The sequence below is a fragment of the Meleagris gallopavo genome, chromosome 8 (assembly GCF_000146605.3).
Source record: "Meleagris gallopavo isolate NT-WF06-2002-E0010 breed Aviagen turkey brand Nicholas breeding stock chromosome 8, Turkey_5.1, whole genome shotgun sequence".
Taxonomy (NCBI): Eukaryota; Metazoa; Chordata; class Aves; order Galliformes; family Phasianidae; genus Meleagris; species Meleagris gallopavo.
The window spans coordinates 29,953,167-29,976,120 of record NC_015018.2 but is presented as its reverse complement, the minus strand read 5'-3'; the positions used below and the strand labels follow the sequence as shown (position 1 = coordinate 29,976,120).

Below are 22,954 nucleotides of genomic sequence, written 5' to 3'. Positions count from 1 at the left end.
TTTTTTTTTTAATGGATTAAATACAGTTCAGATTTCTAATTACAGCCTTACAGGACTCCCAAGCAGTGTTAATACACTCAGGGCATGAAAAGACACTTTGCTGCTTTCTAAATCAACAAACCCGAGCTGCTGGCTGTTCCCAGCAGTGCAGTGCCAGCTCTGCTCGCAGGATGAAGCCTTTGTGCTGGGATTAGCAGCACTGAGCAGCCTGGGGACAACACCACGTCCTGTCAGTTCCACGTTCCTTTCCCGTTATTCTGCAGCAGCAGAGATGCTGCCTGCTGCTCGTGCTACTTTAAGTGGTTGCTTAAGCACAAGAAGTGCTACTGCTAGACATCTGCTGGGTCAATCAACGCTATTTTGAAGCTTGGAGTACATTCTGAATATGTTTACTTGAGGTTTGGAGTGGTACAGAGAAGCTGGACCCCAAGACGGAGCATCAGGTGAACCTTTCAGCTGAAAAGCTGGGAAACACTGATCCCAAAGCAAGCAGGAATGGATTTCCCCAGGTTTACAGAGCCCGCGTGACCCATCAGTACAAAGTTCCCCCTCCACTACTAATGTGGTTTTGCTGGGAGTGGCACACGTAAGAAAAATGGAGTTTTTAAACACTTCTCCAGAGAGCCACTGCACTTCAGAATTACTTGGCAGCAGTGATGGTGAGGAAGAGGAGATACTGATGTACGGAGAAGATTTAGAGCTCAATCCTTTCGACAGCTTGCCTTACTCTTCCCGTTACTATAAGCTTATGAAAGAAAGACAAGAACTGCCAATATGGAAAGTGAGATGTGCCTTTATGGAAAGTTTGCTTCATCATCAAATTGTGATCGTGTCAGGAGATGCGAAGACTGGAAAGAGCTCCCAGGTGAGTATTAGAAAGTGCTCTGTTGGGTTTTTAGCTTTAGAACATTGACTTGCTACTTCTCAGAGTTACTATTAAGTAGTAACACTATTAAATAAATCAATTAATAGTGCTAGTACAGATTTTTAAACAGAAAAAGAAACACGTTCAGCTTCCTACTCACTGCTACCGCCCTTCATTTACATCAGATACACCAATACCCACATTTATGTTATGCTGGTGCCTGGTTTTGGTTAGTTGTGAACTGCTATTCCAAAAGATGCAGTCACTCAAATATAGATGCAAAAATATATATAAATGCACATGTAAATAACTTTTTGTAAGCACTTGCAAGCAATTCATGCTTACTTCTGTTGGTCCCTTACAACCTGTTTTACTCACACAACATCCTTCAGGTTCCAGGACATGAAGATCAACACATTTCAGCTGGTTACTGCCTAAAGCAGTGTCGTAAACAATGAACAGAAATCTCAAGTGACAACTCTCTATGTTCTAAACACTAAATTTCAAAACATTGAGCCCCTTCTAAACACCGACCGAGGCATGCTTGTAGAAGATCCTGTCATATGAAGTTCAGAACCAAATATACAAATAACCTTGAGAAAATAAGTACTCTTATATCTGTCACTACATGCACTGTAAAATTTTGTTTTGTTTGCAGAATACATCACATCTCAACTTCAAATCCTACCAACTATACACTCTCACTGTGCTACAGAGCACATCAGATATAACCCTCCTGTGCTGAAGTTACAGCACATTTCTACTCTCTTAGAGAGGCCAAAGCTAAAATTCTTTAGGTCTTACTACTCAGCAATAAACCATTCCTTCAACACTGGCTGCCATTCTGTTCAGCTGGAGACTTTTTTCCTCCTTTGACTAAACTCACCATTTGATCCTGTTTTTGTCCATGAGCACACCAAACTCCTAGCAGAAACTGTAAGCTCTGTAGTACCTATGCTGGATTCAGTGCATATTCTTACTTGGAAAGCAAGTTTTTTGGTTTTATTCTGATTAATGGTAGATCAGGAAAGACATAGAGAAGGTTTGCAGGAAGGGCATAAGGGAAGGTGGAGTTCTCAGGGAGGAGCCATGCCCCATGGTCCTTCTCTCACTCCAGTGAAGAGCAAATATTTTTCGTAAGAATGCACAATTTAGAGAACTAATGGTAAAACACATCACTGGAGCCAATATCCAGTAGGAGTATTCAAGTCTACTGCCATAATAATATATCAAACAATCATAGAATGGCCTGGGTTGAAAAGGACCACAATGATCATTTAGTTTCAACCCCCCTGCTATGTGCAGTCACCAACCACCAGACCAGGCTGCCCAAAGCCTGGTCTATATATAACAACTAAACCTGCTACCCCAGAGAGCAGAGAAGAATTTTCAAGCAAAAAACAGCCATAGAAAATGCATGTAGTGCCTGAAGCCTGGGATATTTCTTGAAGTGAAGAGTCTCTGTCCTGTGTAATTGACTGCAATTTAGATAAAACCAACAAACTACTTCCTAACGAGTATCAGCTCTTTCAGCTCTCCTAAAACGAGGTTAAGAAGATGTAACACACATATAAGCCTAGTATTTTACCTAAAATGATACTTACCTGATGCTCAGGTGGGCTCTGTTCTCCCACGCTTCTCCTTTTGCGTCTCAGTCCCCATTAGAGGTGTTAAGCACTGTCCTTGCCCACCGCAGGTCCCGCAGTGGTGTGCTGAGCACTGCCTGGCTGCTGGCTGCAGGCACGGTGCAGCTGTGTGCTCCCAGACACACGGACAGCTGGCAGTGCAGCTGGCCCTGCGTGCAGCCGATGAGATGGACGTCAACGTGGGCCACGAAGTGGGGTACTTTGTCCCCTTTGAGAGCTGCTGTACTACAGAAACCATCCTCAGGTTGGTGCGTTTCTCACCCCTAAGGCAGACCCTCACTGTAGATCCGCAGAGCGGTTGGGTTGGAAGGGACCTCAAGGCCCACACAGCTCCAATCCTCGTGATGGAGACTGAAAAAGGTGTTCTGTAGTTACCTGGTGTAGAGATGTTAACAGGGTAATGCAAGTGCCTGTGCAATGCTTCACCATCTCAGCAAACTCCGTATCGTTCTGCTCTTTCTTTCTGTCTTCTAGTGTAGGAACACAGGAGTGTTGATAGTTGTAAGAGAAGGTAAAGCTGGAATTTAAAAGCAATCAAAGTGTTGGCTAATTGAAAAGGATAAAAAAAGAATCATGGCAGGAAAAGGGTGTATTCAGTAATGAGAAAATGCACTGAAGACTTTTAGAAGAAAATGTAAGAACATAAGAAATGTACTTAATATATTAAAAATAGGCAGATGATAGCAGTAGCACAGGGATTCAGACTCTGAACCACTCTGAAAGTTCATCAGGGGCGATTCACAAGATTCCAGCTACTTCCCAGCCACATAAGCATTTCCAGTGCAAAGCACAGCACTCACCACCTCCAAAAATCAAGCTCAGCCACTTGTCCCTTTGTGTGCCCTTTCTCTTTACGGAGACTGAGTGACCCTCATCCTGCAGCACCTCCTCCTGCACCTGATGGAAAAGGAGGATGAGCCCTATTCTCATCCAACACCCACGTGTCAAAACCTTGATCAAGAAGATTCAAGGTCCTATTGAGCAACACAGGAAAAAAATAACATCCTTGAAAAAATAGACAACAAGCAAACAAACCTCTGAGTAGCAGGAATCGTAGAATGGCACGGGTTGGCAGGGACCTGAAGGTCAGCTAGTCCCACCTCCCTCGTCTAGTTCCATTTCCCTAAATAGTCATTAGGAATAGAAGAGGGGAGGACATTATGGTATGAATCATCTTCATTCTGGCACTGCCCTGTGTGTGCATGTGCATAACTTCATTTCCTTACCTGAAAGTACTACTTCACAGCACAAGGGTTTGTTAGTGTGCAATATGCTCAGAAGGTTTGGAAGATGAAGAGAAAGGGAAGTTATGATCTTAGGGGGGAATTATTTCTTCTTTTGCCTTGAGTCTCCTGTCCTTTCAACTATAATGCCACTTAGCATCACTGACTTTCACTGATTTTTCAGACACTTAAAGAATTCAGGTTGTTGAGGAGTGTGGTAGTCCACAAAACAGACAGTATCTGTTCTTATCAAATCTTTCTTGTTAGAACAGAAAGAGCAAAGCTGTCCTCAAGACCCTGAATTAGTTTTGTACAGTCAAACCTGAATATTTCATGAAACTTTGCAGTTTTCCATTTGTATGGCGCAGATACTGCACAGATGATATGCTACAGAGGGAAATGATGTCTGCTCCTCTTCTGAACTCTTATGGAGTTATCATTCTGGATGATGTGCATGAAAGAACTGTTCCCACCGATGTGCTGCTTGGTGTTCTTAAACATGTCTTGAGAGCGAGACCAGCCCTGAGGCTGGTGATACTCACCGCCCCCCACATGTCCAGCAAGCTGCAGGACTTCTGCGGCAGCGTCCCCCTCATCCGGGTGGAAAATGAGCACCAGGCAGAGGTGGTATACACCTGCAGCATGCCAAAGGACCATTTTCTGTCTGCACTGAGGCTGCTCTTTGAGCTACACCACACGAAGGAGAAGGGTGACATCGTCATCTTCCTGGCATGCGAGCAAGTGAGTGATTAACTGGCTCCAGTATTTGTGGTTTCAATCAAGAAATTATTCTCATCTGTGTTTTCATATAATCTATAAATACAAAGTTGTTGCCCGAGTAAGAGCTCTGCCCAAGCACTGTGCCCAGAGGCAGCTACCTCTGGGGATGCAGCCACATCCACAGCATTGGGTCCAGCTAGAAAGGGGACACCAGCGGGGCACTGGAGTATCTGCTACAGAACTCCCAAGCCTGCCTATTTCAGCAAACTGCCCTTCTCTTTAGACCTAAGTCAATGTGGATGCATACTACATGTCCCATATACATGAAGTTCAGGGGCCATTTCATAACTTCTCATCCTCAGCGTTCCCGTACTACACTGATGCACATCTGTCTTCCCCTGGAGGTTGGTTTGGATACGACTAAATCTAGACATGAGCATTCAGAAAAATGCACAGGAAGAAGAGACATCTCAGGAAAAAGCACAGATATTCCCTGCTCTGTCAAATTCCCACATGTATTTATGATCAATTTTGGCTTTATGCAGTAATAGCTATTCCTGTAAGATTAAAACGTTAGTTTGATATGTGGTTCGAGTTTATTTTAGAAATGAGTGCTTTATAATTAAACAATATTTCTTTTTTCACACTAATGAGTAAAATATTAAATCTTTCTCCTGATTACAGGACATTGAGAAAGCCTCCCAAATGATCAGACAGGAACAGTCTACTTCAAACCCTGACCTCGGAGAGCTCATCCCAGTTCCTTTATACCCCACAAGAAATGACTTAATTCCCAAACCAAAACAAGACAAACAGAAATGCTACCAGAAATACAGAAGAAAAGTGCTACTTACCACAAGCTTTGGAGAATCTTTGATTCAGATTAAGAACATAACCTTTGTCATTGATGTTGGTGTGGAAAGAAGAAAGGTTGGTAACATTACGCAAAACCAGAATGCCCAAAACGTAACAAAGGGAAAGGTACAGATTGGTGCAAATAGCTTCTAAGGAATCACATATTTTTTCATGCTCTCTTAGGCCAGATTCTGTGTTTCATTTCATATTTCAATTATCACAAATAACTTTGATAGACATCAGTGTGTCTTCAGTATCTTACACGTGGAGCAAAATATCATCATTTCTTGGCTACCTGTTGGTTTAGGAGATTAACCTCACTCCTTGTTTCATTAATTCCTGTGCCAGCAGTGGAATGCCACAGATCACATAGCACAGAAGGATGCTCAGACAGAATCACGTGTTTTTAAAGCTGCCTCTGCTCCTTTGGCATATCTGCTTCCCTCCACGTATCTCAAAATGCTGCAATTCACTGAATGAATGAATTCCTTCTGTGTCCACAGTTCTTGTTTTCTGCCCTATTCTGAGAACTGGTGCAGCTGCAAAACTGGAGTTTATTTATTTCGTTTATAAAAAAACTGATATTGAGTCCTAAAGAACGAGCAACTATGCAGGAATAAATCACTTCGTGTGTTGGAAAGCTGCACTTTGGCTTCATTAGCTGCACTAACATGTCCTACTGGGCAAAAGGGATATCCCAGTAACAGGCCAAAGGAACAAGACCAGGGTATCTTCAAATAATCCACTATTGAATCACCCAAACTGAACTTAAGCGTTCCTACCCTTTTCAATCAGGGATTGTTAATTCTGATGAGCCTTGAGGGTTAGTTCAGGCAGAAGATGGGAACTAACACCACCTCTCATTATCACTGCAAAAAAGCAAGTCTAACACTGTCATTTTAAAGTTTCTCATTTGGGGGTTACAAAATAACTCAGCCTTAAGTCAAGGGAAAAAAAAATAGTCATACCTCTGTAGGAAAGGAACAAAGGCTGAAATGCAGCTTTCAATTAGGTTGTGCATAACACAGTCGTTTCTGAAACTACAGCTGTTGTTCCAGGTGATGACTGAAACTAATCTCACTTACACTTCGGTCTGAAGCCTGAAGCAGAATCCAGAGCTTGGGATGGGAACAAATCAGTTTCAGCACAGCCCTGATGGCTGTCACATCGCCTTTATTAATTACACCACTTTTACCCCTTCGACTCAATTACTTTGTCATAACAGCAGAAGCTCAGTCTTCTAATATTCATTTCTCAGCAAATCAAATATACATTCAAATCCACATGGCTGGAAGTCAGCTCAGTGCAGGCAGGGTTTTGTGCAGAAGGAATTCCCACTGAAGTCTGGCAGGTAGGATATATAATGAATATACCCAGATTTGTCCCTTGTACTGAAACACATTTTCTCTTTTTGATTAAAATTCTGCTTAAGGCAGACAAGATCAAATTAGATGACTTGATTAGAAAACTCCCCTATCCAGCCATCATAGAAGCTTCTGGCCATCATCTGGTGGCTGGAAAAGTGAGGGAATCAGTTCCTTGGTTGCATCAAAACAAAAGAACAAAAGCAACAAGGGCAAAAATAGAATGGGCCTTGTATGTGTTGATGACAGTCCCTGTGTCCTGGGCTTCATATAAAGACAAAACTCCAGAATTATGGTACAGAATGTTATCAGATAGAGCTGGGATTCTGTCAGCGGAAGAAATAAGCAAGCTTTTCTGATGCTTTTCTTGGTGATACCATTATATCTATGCCTTATGCTTTAGTAGGGTACATTTCTTTAGAAAGAACACTTATCTTAAGATTACATCCACAGAGCTACTGCAAAACTTCAGCATCTGTCAATTTATTAGAGTGTAGACTGCTCTTATTTCCATGCTGGTGAAATATGCACTGTAAGGAGAAATGGGACTGTTACTACTCATTGTGCACAATAACCTAGACAAAAATTCAGTACACACCATTAATGCATTTGTAGTCCTCACTCATGTGATGCTCACTGTCTCTTTCATTTAAAGGTGTACAATCCTAGAATCAGAGCAGACTCTGTTATAATAGAGCCAATCAGCAAAGCCCAAGCAGAGATGCACAAACAAATGCTGAGCATGTCTCCATCAGGTACAGTTATCAGCTCAACATTCTAACCCATCAGCCTAAACTATTCATAGAATTAATGGGACAATGCTAGAAATGAAAAAACGTAACGTTCCTAAAAATTTTTCCAGGGAAACTCTTCTGTTTGTATCCTGAAGAATTCACATACAAAGAAATGAAACCAGATTTCCCAGCCAAAATACAGGAATCCAACCTAACCAGCACGGTTCTCTTCCTGAAGAGGATGGATATAGCTGGCTTCAGACACTGTGAATTCCTAAGCAGGCCAGGTAACAATGCACTGATTTTCCATATTGTTTACGTTATCTTTCTGGTTATTTCAGGATTAATTTTGCCCTGTTATTCACAGCACGTTTCTTATGGAAGTACTTGCAATATCCCTGCCACTTACTGCTGGGATGGTTCATAGTGTAATAGCTGCCCTTTGAAAAACACTTCCTAGAATGAACCATGTGCTCTGAAAAAGATCATAATGTATCTGAATGGAATTTGAATTTTCTATTTCCTTTAAAATCAATATTCCAAGTACCTTCTCATCTAGGTTTCACGCTATTTTCCTGAAGCCCACAAAGAAAATGTGTCCCCTTGTGCAAGTCATCATACAGACACCAAACAAAATATATTCCTTTAATCAAGGGTTTACAACCCAAATAAACCACCACTGCTACCTCAGGGATGCACATAGAGGAAACCAGCCTTTATCCTCCAGCATCCCCCACCACAAATTTCCAATGAGCCATTGCTTAAGGACATTACTTGTGTTTATCTTATCAGTGACTTCCAATACTAGACAGGAAACAGTCAGTTTTGAGGCAAGACTGCAAGGAAAATTGTTGCTGATTTTCTGTTTTATTTCACCGACTTCACATTTGGGACCCTTTTCCCACAGAAGGGTATTCTCCATTCTGACCTACTAATATAACTGATTTGGGGATCACGTGACCTGTCGCTTTTTCATTTATGATGATTTTCTAGTGCCAATAGGAATTCCTAAATTGTTCTCCTATATACATGTGGAATTAGAACCGCCGCATGTCCTTTACATGTTGTGCACCCTAATTAATCACAGCAAAGCTTAATTCCCAGCACTGGGCATAGTTCTACATTGTAAGTGGAATTCTTAATCAGATTTTATTCAGCTTCTTTTTTTTTTGAGAGAGAGAAACAGGACTGTGCACATAAGGAAACTTGCAAGGAGATTCAGCTGTTTGACGACATCAGCTGGCACAACTCAAGTAAATGTCATGCACCTGTGGTCTACAAATTGCAAGGGACTTTTGCAGAAAAGGTGAAGGGAACGGCCACCAGACATGGAAAGTATGCTTGCTTGTGCAACAGCTTTTAGCTTCCACAGAAAGCTTTGTTATCTCTGCAGCAGATCATTTGGGTTCATAGAATCCAATGGATTTTACTAGCTTGCCCACCCTCAGCTAAACATGGCATAAGATCAACTGGAAAAGTACAACAAACAAGAAGACAGGGCAGTATTTCAGCACACTCTTATTTGTCTCAGCTGAGCCAAGTTCAGAGCAACAGCTACTAAGACAGACTAGCCATCCTACTGCTCCCCAGCATGGTTTGTCCCAGAGTTGACTACTCTAAAGCTCTTCAGAGCCTCAGTTTTCTTCATGCATGTGATTTACCTTTGAGGAAAGGGAGCAAATGCATTGCAGCCATTCACTCACACACAGAATCAACAAAAGACGTGCTTCCTATGCGCCGTTTCTGTTCAGTTAACCTACTCAAGTTTTGTTTGCAAAGGAGATGGGAGCAGAGAGGTGGAATCTTGTCAATCCAGGGTAAATTTTTCCTCACCCAAGTGATGCTTTCATTGAGGCAAGATACTAACGTACAGCCATGAACAGAAAAATCAAAAATACACTGAAATCCAGTTTTTAAAACAATGAAAAATAAAAAAATAAACAAGATGCACAAAGAATTTAAAGACAAACACTTCTTCAGTCCATTCCCTGCACGTGGAGCAGAGAACAGAGCAGATAAGCAAAGAAATGACATCAGTAAAACATTTTATTCCTGTTCAACAGCAACGTGCACAAGATTATTTTTTTTTCTCCTGCTCTTCCAGGAAAAATAAAAGCTGGGATTAACTCTGACTCATTACTGCGTTATGAGAGCAACAAACATGTCAGGCTTACAGCTGCTGCGTTTAATTCATGCTATAATCGAGATGAGCAAATGCAGCAGGCTCGTTACCCTTTTTAGGATTCATGAGCCATACGAAAAATGTATCTGGCAGTGCAGTTCTGAAGTGCATTACATGAGTTCCTGTGCCTGTAATAGTGATGCCCGTGCGTTTTTATTAGTTAATCAGATCTAACTGATTATGGTGTTGTATAATGGGAGAAAATAACTTTCTTCCTATAGAAGGCTGCCATATTACATGTTTTCCCACATAACTGGAAAAACCTTATTGAAACTATGGAAATTAATGTAAAAATCAAAAGGCTAAGCTACTTTCATATGAAATGTGTTCAAGAGACATTCAGATGTGGTACTGAAGGATATGATTCAGTGGGGCAGTATTGGTGGTAGGTGGATAGTTGGACTGGATGATCTTGGAGGCCTTTTCCAACCTTGGTAATTCTATTAAACCAAGGTGAAAGCAGTTCGCAGTTTCCACATTAGCACAGCATCATCAGAAACTTTCACATTAAAATACTTGATGGCTATGGATGCCTTGACATTTGAGAGCTGTGCTATTATAACCCCAAGAAGGCATTCCTAGAATACCCATAATACTGAGTGTTGTATAAGTATGGCTAATTTCATCTCGTTTCAGAGACGAGATGTGTTGTTTTCATTAGAAAAAGCCTAACACAGTTTTCAAAGACAAACCATGAAGGTTAGGAGAGCACTTAGTGGCAGATTTATACCCTCAGTTCAGTTCTTCATTCTTTCATGCTTTAATTTCTGCATTTAATTGATTAAATAACATTATACATTGAATAATGAAAAGCTGGTTGGTCCCTGCAGGACAGCCAGCGCAGGGACCATCGCCAGCTTGGTGTTGGGACATAAAGAGCAGAAGGGTAACTGGGATTCCTACAAGCTATGAGATTGGAAAAGGGATTTTAATGACCAATTATAAAGAAAACTGCTATGGAATTGATAGCATAAGAGTGTCTTTGTCTGAGCTCAACTATCTACCAGTTATCCTGGCACCCATTTCAGCTTTAACTTCCTAACAATTACTTCTCTGGAAATAAAGGTCTATCAAGAAACCTATAATGCAATGGAAAGTACAGCCATATTAGCAGAGTGGCACAATCCTAGGCTGCAGCAAATGAGAACAAGCCCCAGCGCAGCAGCCACAGACACTGAAAACAAAGGAAGAAATCTGCTTACCTTTAGAAGACCTCAGATACACAGGGAACTGCAGAGAGATACCCTCACCTCCACTGCCAGCCCTTAAATGAGGTCTGGGAACAGGTGGATCCTGGCTCCAGCCCTTCCAATCACTCAGGGTCATTGCATGCACCTGAGCTCCCCTGGGTTGGCCCTGCCCTCCACCAGGTGCTCAATCAGTGCTTCAGGCAGTGACTGAGCATTTCCACTACAAAACCCTATTTTAAATCCTCTTAAATACTGATTCATTCTTTGCAGAACTTTGGGCAAATTGCTAAATCAGCCACTTTCTGCTGCATCAAGAGCAATACTTTTGTATTCATTTTATCACACAGTAAGGCCTTCAGGTTCTGACCTGCAGGATGAGATACAGCAAAGGCTAAAGCTGCAGCTGCCTTCAGAAACAACTCTGCTCACGTTAAAGCTGTGAAAAGCCTGAGGCACTGAGACCATTGGTTACAGTCAGCTTGGAACCCTGCATGAACAATTCCAATGTTATCAATTCTTATTTGCTTTATAAAGTCCAGGTATGATGAGGAACAGGTGCATAATCGAACAAAACAAGCCCATATTCCTTGAGACAAGCCCTGAGCAATCCAACCTCAAGCAGCCAAAGAACAAAGGCAAGGGAGAGAAAACATGGGATAAGGAAATACCTTTCTCTCTTGCAGGGGTGGGCAGCTGCTCATGTGCTGGCTCAGCAAAGGCAGCAGCAGTCCTAAAAACAACAATGCTTGTTGCTCTAACGCCATTAAAAGACAATGCAGGCATCCATTATTTAAAGGACAACTCTCCGTATTTAAACGTTTGTACTAATTTTATTTATTTAGCTTGTATTTTGTTAAACTACATGCATCAAAGCATGAGGAACTTTCAGCAAGCTTTTGCTGCCTTTATGAAGATTTTTTAATCGATTGAGCTTGTGTCTCAAAATGCAGACTAAGCTCTACTCCATTCTGTGCTTCATTACTGCTCCTTCACCTGCTTTATCTACCTTTATTATCTTGGCCTTCCAAGCACAATAAAACCCAGGAGTTACTTTATTTATTTATTTTTATTATTTCTTTTTAAAACACTGATAGCAAAATTGGGAAGTAATTTGTGCTTGCACATCTCAAGGCAGCTAATTCTTGGGCATAAAAATGCAGATGACTGATGCTATCAGGGGATCGAAATTGATCACCGTGTAACTGTATACTTCATAACCTGTGGCACAAACTGCTTTGTTGACTTCTAGAAATTAGTTTCCCATGATTTTCCAGTAGTTACTCCATGTCTGAATGATGACTTTAATCTCCCTGTATTTTCAGTCACTGATAACTGTTTTCTGCCACTTACTGTGCATCAGATGTAACTTTTCATTTCTTTAAACATCTCAAGTATTTTCCTCTTGGATGCTCCAGCTTTGGTGAGGGATCACCTCTGTCAAACTCTGATTTTTTTTTGCCACCAACCTTCAGTGGGACTGGGGTTTAACTTCACAAAACTATAGGAAAAGACAGCAAACAGCTCTTCAACTGGAACAATGGGAAAGAATCTGCAGCAATAGAAGAGGGGAGCTGTAAAATCAAACCAAACCAGCACCCATAAATAATACTGAAATTTACTACTGTAAGATCTGTAATAGAAATCTACCTCTGAAAAGAACTAGGAGCCATGAGTCATACTGCCCAAGTGCCCACATATCCACCAAAGCCTCTGATGCTCCAGCAATTACTTTTTGGAGGTTTGGCAATTTCTGCTTGGCTCTCAGGCTCACCTTCTCATCCCTAACCACTCCAGAAAAAACAGATACTCCAAATATCTGCAACTTCTGCCCAGCCATTAAAAACAGCACGCACAGAAGAAATGTGTCTTCTCTGAGCAATTTTGGACGATTTGCAAAACATCAGTCAGTAGTCAGTACTGACTTTTGATAAGAAATGCTCTGATAGACAAAAGATGAAGCTATTTCCAGCCCTACAATCATTACCCACTATCAAATGATAGAAGTTGTGTTCTAGGAAATATACAACTGAAACATTATGAGAAATAAAGCTTTCCATAAGAAATACACAACTGAAATAATATTTAATCCATTCTCAAGAATTTGAATTCTCTTTCCTTTCTTATTAGCTCCTGAAAGCCTGATGCAAGCTTTAGAGGACCTTGATTACCTAGCAGCCCTGGATAACGACGGAAACCTCTCTGAATTTGGAATCATTATGTCAGAGTTTCCCCTGGATCCGCAGCTGTCAAAATCAATTCTGGCTTCTTGTGAATTTGAGTGCGTTGACGAAATGCTCACCATCGCAGCCATGGTAACAGGTACTCCCAACTCATGTCTTGCTGCATGGCTTCTGCCACCTCCAAATCCACACAGACTCTTCCCAAGGCTGTTCATAGGGGCAGCCCAAAGGCAAACTTGAGTTATTCATGTTCTACTTATCCACCTGAATGAGTATCTTTGGCTATTTAAGTCCAGACTTTGAGCATGCAATGAAGCACAAGTAACAGATTTCTCAAGTAACACTCCACTTCCACACTTCACATGTTCCATTAGCTTCCAACCTTGACATAGAATCATAGAACGGCCCGGGTTGAAAATGCTCATCTAGTTTCAACCCCCCCCTGCTGTGTGTAGGTCACCAACCAGCAGCCCAGGCTGCCCAGAGCCACATCCAGCCTGGCGTTGAATGCATCCAGGGATGGGGCATCCACAACCTCCTTGGGCAACCTGCTCCAGAAAGCATACACGTGTTCCTTAAAAACAAACTTTATCTCATTACATTCACACACGTTTGTTACAGACTGAAGCTGTAAATTAGGGGGATTTTCTAATTATAAACAGTATTGAACTGTTGACTCTGCCCACAGTGAATATCCTTAGCACAGAAAGTGGAGCAAAGCCTTAAGCAGCAAGGAAATCATGAACGTACAGGAAACCAAGCTGCACTAATCGATCTCCTTACAGCACAAACTGTTTTTATGCCCCAGATGGTTTGATTTTTAGTGAGCAGGCCTTAACATGATACAATTTTCAAGTAAATAAAACAAACATCAACAGCTGAGCATAGGCACATTTTAGTTTTTGAAAAGCTCAACCATCTCAAAAGATGCAGTTAGGTAGCACAGTATCACAACAGAAGTAGAACTTTAGCATGTAAGGGTAAACTCAAGCATTTTGTAAGTACATTTACTTCTTTTCTAAGTTAAACTTGGAATGTGGATAGATTGGACCAGGCCATTACAAAGCATTTTTGGCACCACTGTGGGAGAAGGCTGCTCACTTCTGGAGCTCATAGTGAAGATTTACTAAACAAGAGATTGAAGGAAAAGCCACATAAATATGAATGCAGTATATTCAGTTCAGCAGTAATCCAACACAGGAAACTGAGAAAAAGAAACACAAACACCAAAGCAGCTACTGCTAGAGAGCCTTGTTGGTGCATGAATTTTAATAACTGTTGGCTTCTGTGTTGGCTTTTTTTCCTAAGCTCCTAATTGCTTCCTGCACGCACCTTCTGGAACAGAAGAGATTGCTCTTACCTGCTGGAGAAAATTCTCACACCCAGCAGGAGATCACTTCACTCTTATCAACGTCTTCAATGCCTTCAGGGAAGCCAGCACAAACTCTGCAGGCCAGTGTAAGTACACCCATTTCAGACCAAAGTACACTGGTAACACGTTTTTTTGTTTGTTTGTTTGTTTTTTAATGGAACAGTCATTGTTGGCCTTTGATTCATGAGCACTTTTTGAATGATTCTTTTTAGAACTGTCAATTTGCAAGAAGAGTCACCTAAGGTAGCTGCCACTGCAAATACAACACTGGTTCATTAAATAAGGTTCATTAAATAATTAGAAGTAACTCAGGACAGCCTACCTTATCCAACATGGATATGTAAGCAGCTGACTACACTTGTCATTTCTGTGCCACTGTACAAAACCAGATAGATGCTTCCTCCTCCAAGTGCACATAACCCAGGTTTAAGGTGTGACATGACACGAACACAGTCTTGACTTCCCAGCAGCCTAACAGTCACTAGGCTTTATACCTCATGAATAAAGAAAGGCTTAAGGAAGAAATTACAGAAGTACAGCAGACAGGCTGTCTTCACAACATTTAGCTTTGCTCATGCATCTTGGTCAGGTTCATTCAACTTAGAATGGTAGATTTGTGTATACTAAATAAAAACTGAAGATAACGAGACTCATACTGTCAGGCCAGTTCATCTATCAACTAACTGTCTGCAAATGTTAGAAAATGCTTAAAAAAAAAAAAGAAAAAAGAAAAGAAAAGGTTGTCAGGGACTCTTCAAGAAGGAAGTACAGCTTCTCTGCTCACAGTGCCTTTGTGATGCAGGGCATGGGACTGCTCCGTGTTCAGTAATGCTGAATGCTGGAAAGGTCCAAGAGAAACTGTGCTTTAACAGCATATGATGATGGGCAGCACTATCAGTCTGATTTCAGTTCTATGTCCTGGCCTGAAACCAGAAAAACAGAAAATGCAGTTGTTACTCATTCTGTGCAAAACTATTGCTTTTTACAGACCAAGTAAGGGATCTTTATGTCTTGACTCAGAAAGATAGTTAAAATCTGGTATTACGTAAGGATACCATGTATTGCCCGCTCACTTTACAAACAAGAGCAATGAGCCTAAGTGGTCCATATGGCTCTCGATAACAGTATTTTGGGCAGCTCTGACAGAGCCTCTCACTCCAAAATGCTTTTAATCTATTGCACCGGTCAATGAGCACTGTACAGAGCAATCTCTCTGTGAGCAGCACCTATCAGGACCGTGCTTTAAGCCAAAACACTGTTCTTCCCTCCACAGACTGCAGTAATGAAAAATGGTGCCGTAACTATTTTCTAAGCTGTTCTGCACTGAGGATGGCAGAAATCATCAGAGCTGAACTAGTAGAGATCATGAAGCGCATTGAACTCCCCATTTCAGAACCAGACTTTGGATCACCAGAAAATATTCTGAGCATTAAGAAAGCTCTCTTATCTGGTTACTTTATGCAGGTAAGGAAATACACCGTGCTTTTATCTTTCTGCATTGTTAACCCGTAACAGAACTGTTAGCTTATGTAGAATCATTTCACAGAACTATTTGATGCAGATGGTTTCCCTTCAAATACACAGCCTGACATTTCCTCAGCAGTCCTTGGCTTTCCACAGAAATTTGGTTCTCCCCATGCAACTATCTGTACAAGCTTAATTTCTATGCATCCTGTACATTCAATTAAGTAATGGATAACCCTTTGTCTTTTCAGATTGCTCGTGATGTAGATGGCTCTGGTAACTACTTAATGCTAACACACAGACAAGTAGCCCAGCTTCATCCTTTTTCATCATATTATAACACCAGGAGGAGTCCTGAGTGGGTTTTATTCCACGAGTTCAGTATCTCAGAAGACAATTCCATCAGAGTGGTCTCTGAAATATCACCCCATCTGTAAGTTACCTAAGGTGAAACCATTTCTTCACTTGTCTCTCCACCAGAAAAGCAATACTTAAGTCAGAAACAGGGTAAGGGAGCACGTGCATATTGAGAGCAATACTTGGAGAAGCCAACTTGTGTCTTCTCCTCTCCCCTTCGTTTTAAAAACAGCTCTCTCCCAGTTCTGCTGAGAAATCATTCCTTGCACAACTAATTCTCACTGAGAAAGGGTATTAAAAATGAAGTAACATTTTAAATTGGGATAAGAGAGAAGAACAATCTTCATACCTAGTTAAGCAGGAGGAGTTGGCATCACTGAAATGGTGAAGAAAGTGGTGTTTGTTTTCATACAAACCAGTAAATATAAGTGGAATAAATCTTCTCTTTCTTTGTTGCCAGTATTCTTCTGACACTGTTTATCATTGCTTCATTCCTTTGCTTTTATTCAGAGCACTAACTGCATTAGAGCTCAAAGTTACTAAAAAAGGAAGAACTACACTCTTCCCCATCCTCACTACTCTTATTACTGCAAAATAAAACATTTCTTAATCAGCCTTTTGTTTTAAAGTGAGCCCAATCTGTTGAGGTACTGAGTCTCAATGTCTGCTACTGTAACTGTTATCAATAAATCCATTGAAAAACACCATACAAGATGCAGAAGTTTCTTAAAATGTAAAGCATAGAGCAAAAAAAAAAATCAAGCAGAAGTTAACACATTGGTATACTCATAGACTAATTTAATTGGGAAGTTTTGTTCCCTGAAAGCTATTTTCCAGCAAATCTTTTCTTGCCACGTTAACACACCCAGGCAGCCAAATCATTCCATTCTAAGTGCTTACAAATTCAGAACAAGTCTTTCTTCTGCAAAAACCTATTTGTACTGACAATATACATTCCACTGTCCTTCCTATTCTATTTCTAATGGTTATAAGAAAGCCTTTTTCCTACTCATATCAAACCAAAAACATGTTCAAATCCGGAAAAATTACTACTTAATACAATCTGCAGCACTGGGAACTGAACTACAAGTAGTTCACCCCAAATATAATAAGAGGACAAGTCCAACAATCCTACTGAAAACATAAATCACTACTACATCTTATAGGCAGTTTTTGGTTTTGAGTTGAAATATCCATTTTGTAGCTGTACACTGCACGTCACTGGTCTTTTTTTTGATACAAGCCTGATAAAAGCTATACAAAGATTTCAAAATTCAATTAAAAACATAATAATGTTTTCTCTTACTTCCTCAACAGGTTCGTGGAGCTGGCACCTCAGTATTATTTTAGCAATCTTCCTCCTAGTGAAAGTAAGGATATTCTGCAGGAAGTGATCGATCACCTGTCACCCGTTTCAGCCATCAAGGAGAAACAGAAAACTAACAGTGACAACAAAGAAAATGAAAAATACCCCCAAACTCCCACTGAGCAGAGATGTATTATTCAGTGATTTTAGACTGAAATATCATATATTTGATAAATACGAATAGAAACAGTACATGCTGTATGCATTCCCACCTTAACTCAGGTAATTATTTTGAACTTCCAAATAGATATTTTTTACTGGAAGAAGCAGAAAAGCAGCACTTTCATTAATAAAAGAAGTTGCAAGCATTTTTTTTTTTTGTAACGTAACAACATATGATTTCAATGCAGTTAAAAACATATAGAGTAATTCTTCAAGTTTTCTTGTAACACTGGATTTTTATTGACTGCTTAACGATGATACCAAAGAATGCTAAGATACAATATATTAAAACAGTCATTTGATAGATATTTTTAGTCGAGTCATCTACTTGTCTTCTAAGTGTACAAAGGAAGCTTTGAGCAGTACAACACCATTAACTCCATGGTAGTCTTCTGAAAATATATAGCACTGCATGTCTGCTTTAGAAAAAAGTTCATAATGAGAGATAGTCTTTGAGTTTATCCATAATTACATTCATTCCATCAGCTGGAACTACCATGACAGTCCGCCAAGGTTTCATTGGTACATCATCAAAGGACCATCTGCCACCCAAACAGCTGTCACTTTCCTCTTGCACAGAGTAGCTGAACTTCAGAAGAGCATTCTAAGCAACAGAAATAAATGCATGAGGATTAAGCATTTTGATTAGCATAAAGATCATACATAATCTAAACAAAACAAAAACAACGGAATCTTATTAGGAAGAAAGTTATTTTCATAGAATCACAGAATGGCCTGGGTTGAAAGGACCACAATGATCATCTGGTTTCAACACCATGCTGTGTGCAGGTCACCAACCAGCAGACCAGGCTACCCAGAGCCACATCCAGCCTGGCTTTGAATGCCTGCAGGGATGGGGCATCCACAGCCTCCTTGGCAAAATTTTCTTCCATACCAGAGGCCCACCAAAACAACCTACTATTAAAACAACCAACTATTACGTTCCTTAAACTATTTGCTTTTCATCTGATTTGTAAAATTCACATCAAATACTAAAATGATTGCCATTGTTACAGCTTAATGGCATCAGAATAAAAAGCAAAAAAGAAAAACCAGTGCCCCTCTGACTCGTTTTGAAACAGCACCTCATTTTGTGTTATTGCATTAAGAAATGCTGACTTTTAGAGGCTCCTGTGCTTAGTGGTGTTAGTCAGTAATGTCACAAGTTTCACCCTGGAATAAGAGCAAACCATTGGGTGCTTCTTCAACTTAGCTGGAGCCTGTAATGTTTATTATTCATCTTTTCACTGACATCCACTACATACAGATAGAACAGTCACTATTTATTAGACAAAATGCTTGAGGGACAGGAGAAATTTGCTTAAGAAACGTTTCTAGTTCTCACATGAGCCAGTTTAAAAAATGTGAGCTGAACTCTTAACTATAAAAAATAACATCTTCCCTTTGTAGTGAAAGTTAAGTACCTGTCTCTCTGTAGGTTTGCTATTTACTAGCAGCATCTCCAGTCTGCAAATTGAATTTTGGAAAAACCATCAAATTAGTTGAGTGGCTTTGCTGAAGAACACACAGTTTGAGCAATGGAGGCCCTAAACCTTCAAACAGCTCCAAGTCTATTGTAACAGAACTTCTATTCAGCTGCCTCAATAACATTTTAAGGACCAGAATGAAGCACAGCCAATTGACAAGTTCAAGAAGGTAACTGCCCTGGCTTTGGCTGGACAAGAGTTTATTTCCTTCCTACTACTTGGTAGGTTCTGTGTTTTGGGTGACAACACTGATAACACACTGATGGTTTATTTGCTTAGTGCTTACACTAAGTTTAGAACTTTTCAGGTTCTCACCACGCCAGCAAGGAGGCTGGGGGTTCTCCCAGCCCTTCCCCACTGCACTGAGGAAAGCGAGCAAACAGCTCTGAGGCACTGAGCTGCTCACTGGGCTGAACCACAACAGCATCTGAATTGGCTCTCAGTGTCTGCCTCATTGCACTTAATACCATTTTATGGCAATCTAATTAACGTGTGACTGGGGAGGACATAGACTTCAACACTAATTTATTTAGGACGTATACATTATTAAGTTCAGACACTCACTTCATCTAATATCTTTCATTGGAACGGGCTGCCCATGAAGATGGTGGAGCTGCCATCCTTGAAGCTGTTTAAGAGCTGTGCAGATGTGGCACTTAAGGATACAATTTAGTGGTGGACTCGGTAGCATTAACTCAAGTCCAACTAATGGCTGGACTTGATCTTAAGGGTCTTTTCCAACCACAGTGATTTTGCTCCTACATCTAACCTCTCAATGGTTCACGAAAAACAAAAGGAGTTGTGTTCAATATTAAAAAAAGCTTGCTTGTAAGATGGACTTAAAGTATTATTATAGAGTATTAAAGTAAATTAATATGCAGCTATCTTTGCAAAAATACCCCTTGAAGTTTAGGTGAAGCACCTTTTTGAGAGTGCTGCCATGAAAACAAACACCTTAAAGTAATAATTGTGTATATTACCTCATAAAAGAACTCCTCCTCTGCATTTGCAAACATTAATTCCTCCTTTTGCCGATTTCTCCCTTCCTTCTTCTTAGAATTCTTTGTGGCATCTGTAAAGGTCTTGCTGATAAGAAGGTAATAGTGACACTTTCCACAAGGTTTGTTTGTTCTCTGTGCCTCCTTTAATTCTTTCCTGAAGATAAATAAACGTTAACGTGTTCCATTTAATCATGTGTCCACATACACAATTAAAAGCCTCAGCAAGTGTTAATCTCGTAACATATTAGTTTAGTGGGCACATTTGTACTACACCCTATTTGTTTTCTGGTGATTTAAAATATAAATTTCGCATTCCCAGTACTTAAATACACTACTTGCACTTTTAAACAGTAAAAATAAGGATGCCTTTTCCTCTGCCAACTCTCTTCTCCAGAATCTTGCTCATGGCAAACAAACAAAAAAAATCTGTAAAAGTGCAGCTCTCCTGGAAACAAATCAGACTATCACACTCACACGGAGCTATTACTGAACAGACAGAAGATACATTTGCCCACTCTTGTGTTAAATGAGTTGCTACTGCAATGCTCCAAAAACATTAAGACAAAGAGGCTGAGACCTGAATTTGAGTTGTGACAGCTGCATTCCTAGCACTAAACGTCAAAGTCAGGCCTTGAAGCACTTGAAGGGAAAGAAGTTATCTCCATCCAATCACTGCAGCTCTGTAACCAGCACAATCTCCTGGTTTCCAGTGTGGCACTAAACTAGTATAACATCATATAATCCATTCATTTACTTACTGCCATCCCATCTATGATGTAAATCCATGAATTCAGAAGAGATCAGCTAGCCCCTGATCTACTTCACTTATTTATCTGGAACTTACCAAAACACTGCATATGGTTTTCATGGGCCAGAACTCATCCACTTTAAAAGCCCATCCCTCAAGCCAAGTTTTCCATTCCTGAGCCAGACATTAATTAACACATAAGCAGAAATATCCCAGTTGCTTAGTATAAGCTTGCTATAAAAAAAAAAAATTACCTTTTCTAACTTTTCCTAGGTGAAAATGAAAATAGACTGCAATACTAAGTTAAACTATAATATAGCCACTTCTTTAGAGAAAATCACCTAAGACAGTATTACAGCACATATTTGTAAGAGTATCGTTTGAAACCCCAAGGGTATTTAAAAAAATAAAGGAACCACAGACTTTATAGATGAAAATCATCGTTTTGTTTTTATGTCTTTCTTAGAGTATCAGTTCTCTTAGCACAGTGCTATATAAGAATTCTGAAAAGATATGAAGCAAAAAGTACTGTTCAACTTCATGTTAAACACGAAATAAAACATCAAATAAAACACAATGAAAACCACTTACTGGAGCTGCTGGTGCATGGGCAAAGCAATCTGTGGTGGCACATTAATGAATCTTTCACTCAGAAGCAGACCCACAGGCTTAGTATCATCTTTCAGGAGCTTATCCAGCTGTTCAACTACACACTGTTCACAGCTCTTCTCACACCGACTCAGAATCAGCTCTTTGATTTGTTCAGCACATTGTGTACCCTAGAATCAAAAGGTATACTTCCTTTACATTACACAACAATTATTTACACAAGAAAATCTTTGAAGCAAACTTCAAGGGAGAATCCAACAGTCCTACAGACAATTTCCTTAAGTGGTCCCTAAAGCACTGTATGATTCCTCTGATATTTACCAGCCCTGAAGTTGAGAGCAAACAAAAGTTCTTAACTGACAGGAATGCAGCTATGACACCAGGACATTCAACAACAAAATTCAAAAGCTGCTCAAGATGGAAGTGCAGAAATGTAAGAGGCCGACAGTTCAGCTGTCCTGGAAATACTTGTCAGACCAGTCTTAATTCTCTGTTTCAATTCTCTGACCTTCAGCAAGTTATGCAGGACTAGATGCAAAGGAAAATTAAGTGATGCAGAACTTCTAAGACCATAATCCTCCACAGCAGAATTCAGAATCCTGATCCAACTATCTCAGCATGCTGTTCCAGGCAGAAAAGCAGAACACAGCTACACTTACATCTGCCTAGCAGTTAATCAGGAATACCAACCTTCCTTTCAGTTAAGTTTAAGAAGCTTATAAAACCAAAGACTTCATCATCATCAACATCATCATCATCACTGCTGTCTTCTTGGACTTCTGCTTGCTGTTTGATGAAAGAAAGAGAAATAATTCATACTGACATTCCATTTCCACTCCTAGCACAAAAATATTTTGTGGGGTTTTTTTTGTTTGTTTGTTTGTTTTTTTCCAGCAGAAGCTCTTCAGGTGACAGCTATGTAGGCAACCTGTGCCAACACACAACCTACAAATTCTGGTTATGGTTACGAGCGTGCCAAAACACTGAATGGCTTGATGCATTAAAACCAGGTGTATACAGAGCCACGTCATGCACCTTCTACAGCACTATCTTTAGAATGGCATTAACATTTGAATGTTACATTTAATAAGCAGCATCTTGGTACAAAGGACAGCACTATATTATGCAAAACCAATTTTATTCAGTTTTTAATGCAGGGAGATATATCTGCAAAGTCTAAAAATGTAGAGCTTTAATAGAGTGTAAAAACAAGCACAGCAACGCCCACAGAAAACACCTGGCCAAAGAATAGAGGCTATCATGCACTTATTTCCTAAGAATCACATTAACATCGGGCAGAAAAATTCAGGGCTCATTTCAGGGTCCATTCCTAAGCCCACAGAACTCTGCAGAGTACTGAGGAAACCACAAGAGGAAATTGGAGGCTGTGGATGCCCCATCCCTGGAGGCATTCAAGGCCAGGCTGGAT

At 40.3% G+C, this 22,954-nt stretch overlaps 2 protein-coding genes across 2 annotated transcripts; one reads left to right on the top strand and one right to left on the bottom strand.

Moving 5' to 3' along the window:
* The first annotated feature begins 54 nt into the window (after positions 1-54).
* DHX32 (DEAH-box helicase 32 (putative)) lies at positions 55-18,076 on the top strand. Its single transcript, XM_003208228.4, has 12 exons — positions 55-865; positions 2,562-2,755; positions 4,103-4,475; positions 5,139-5,384; positions 7,329-7,428; positions 7,536-7,694; positions 12,907-13,098; positions 14,268-14,417; positions 15,605-15,795; positions 16,047-16,228; positions 17,470-17,597; positions 18,021-18,076. The coding sequence occupies exons 1-12, from the start codon at positions 596-598 to the stop codon at positions 18,074-18,076; spliced, it is 2,241 nt and encodes a 746-aa protein (XP_003208276.2). The 5' UTR covers positions 55-595.
* LOC100545217 (BRCA2 and CDKN1A-interacting protein) lies at positions 17,891-22,332 on the bottom strand (the record flags this gene model as incomplete). Its single annotated transcript, XM_010714849.3, has 4 exons — positions 17,891-18,284; positions 20,148-20,322; positions 21,508-21,695; positions 22,216-22,332. Coding segments are annotated over 4 exons (651 nt in total), but the record flags the coding sequence as incomplete, so codon positions are not given.
* Positions 22,333-22,954: the final 622 nt, after the last annotated feature.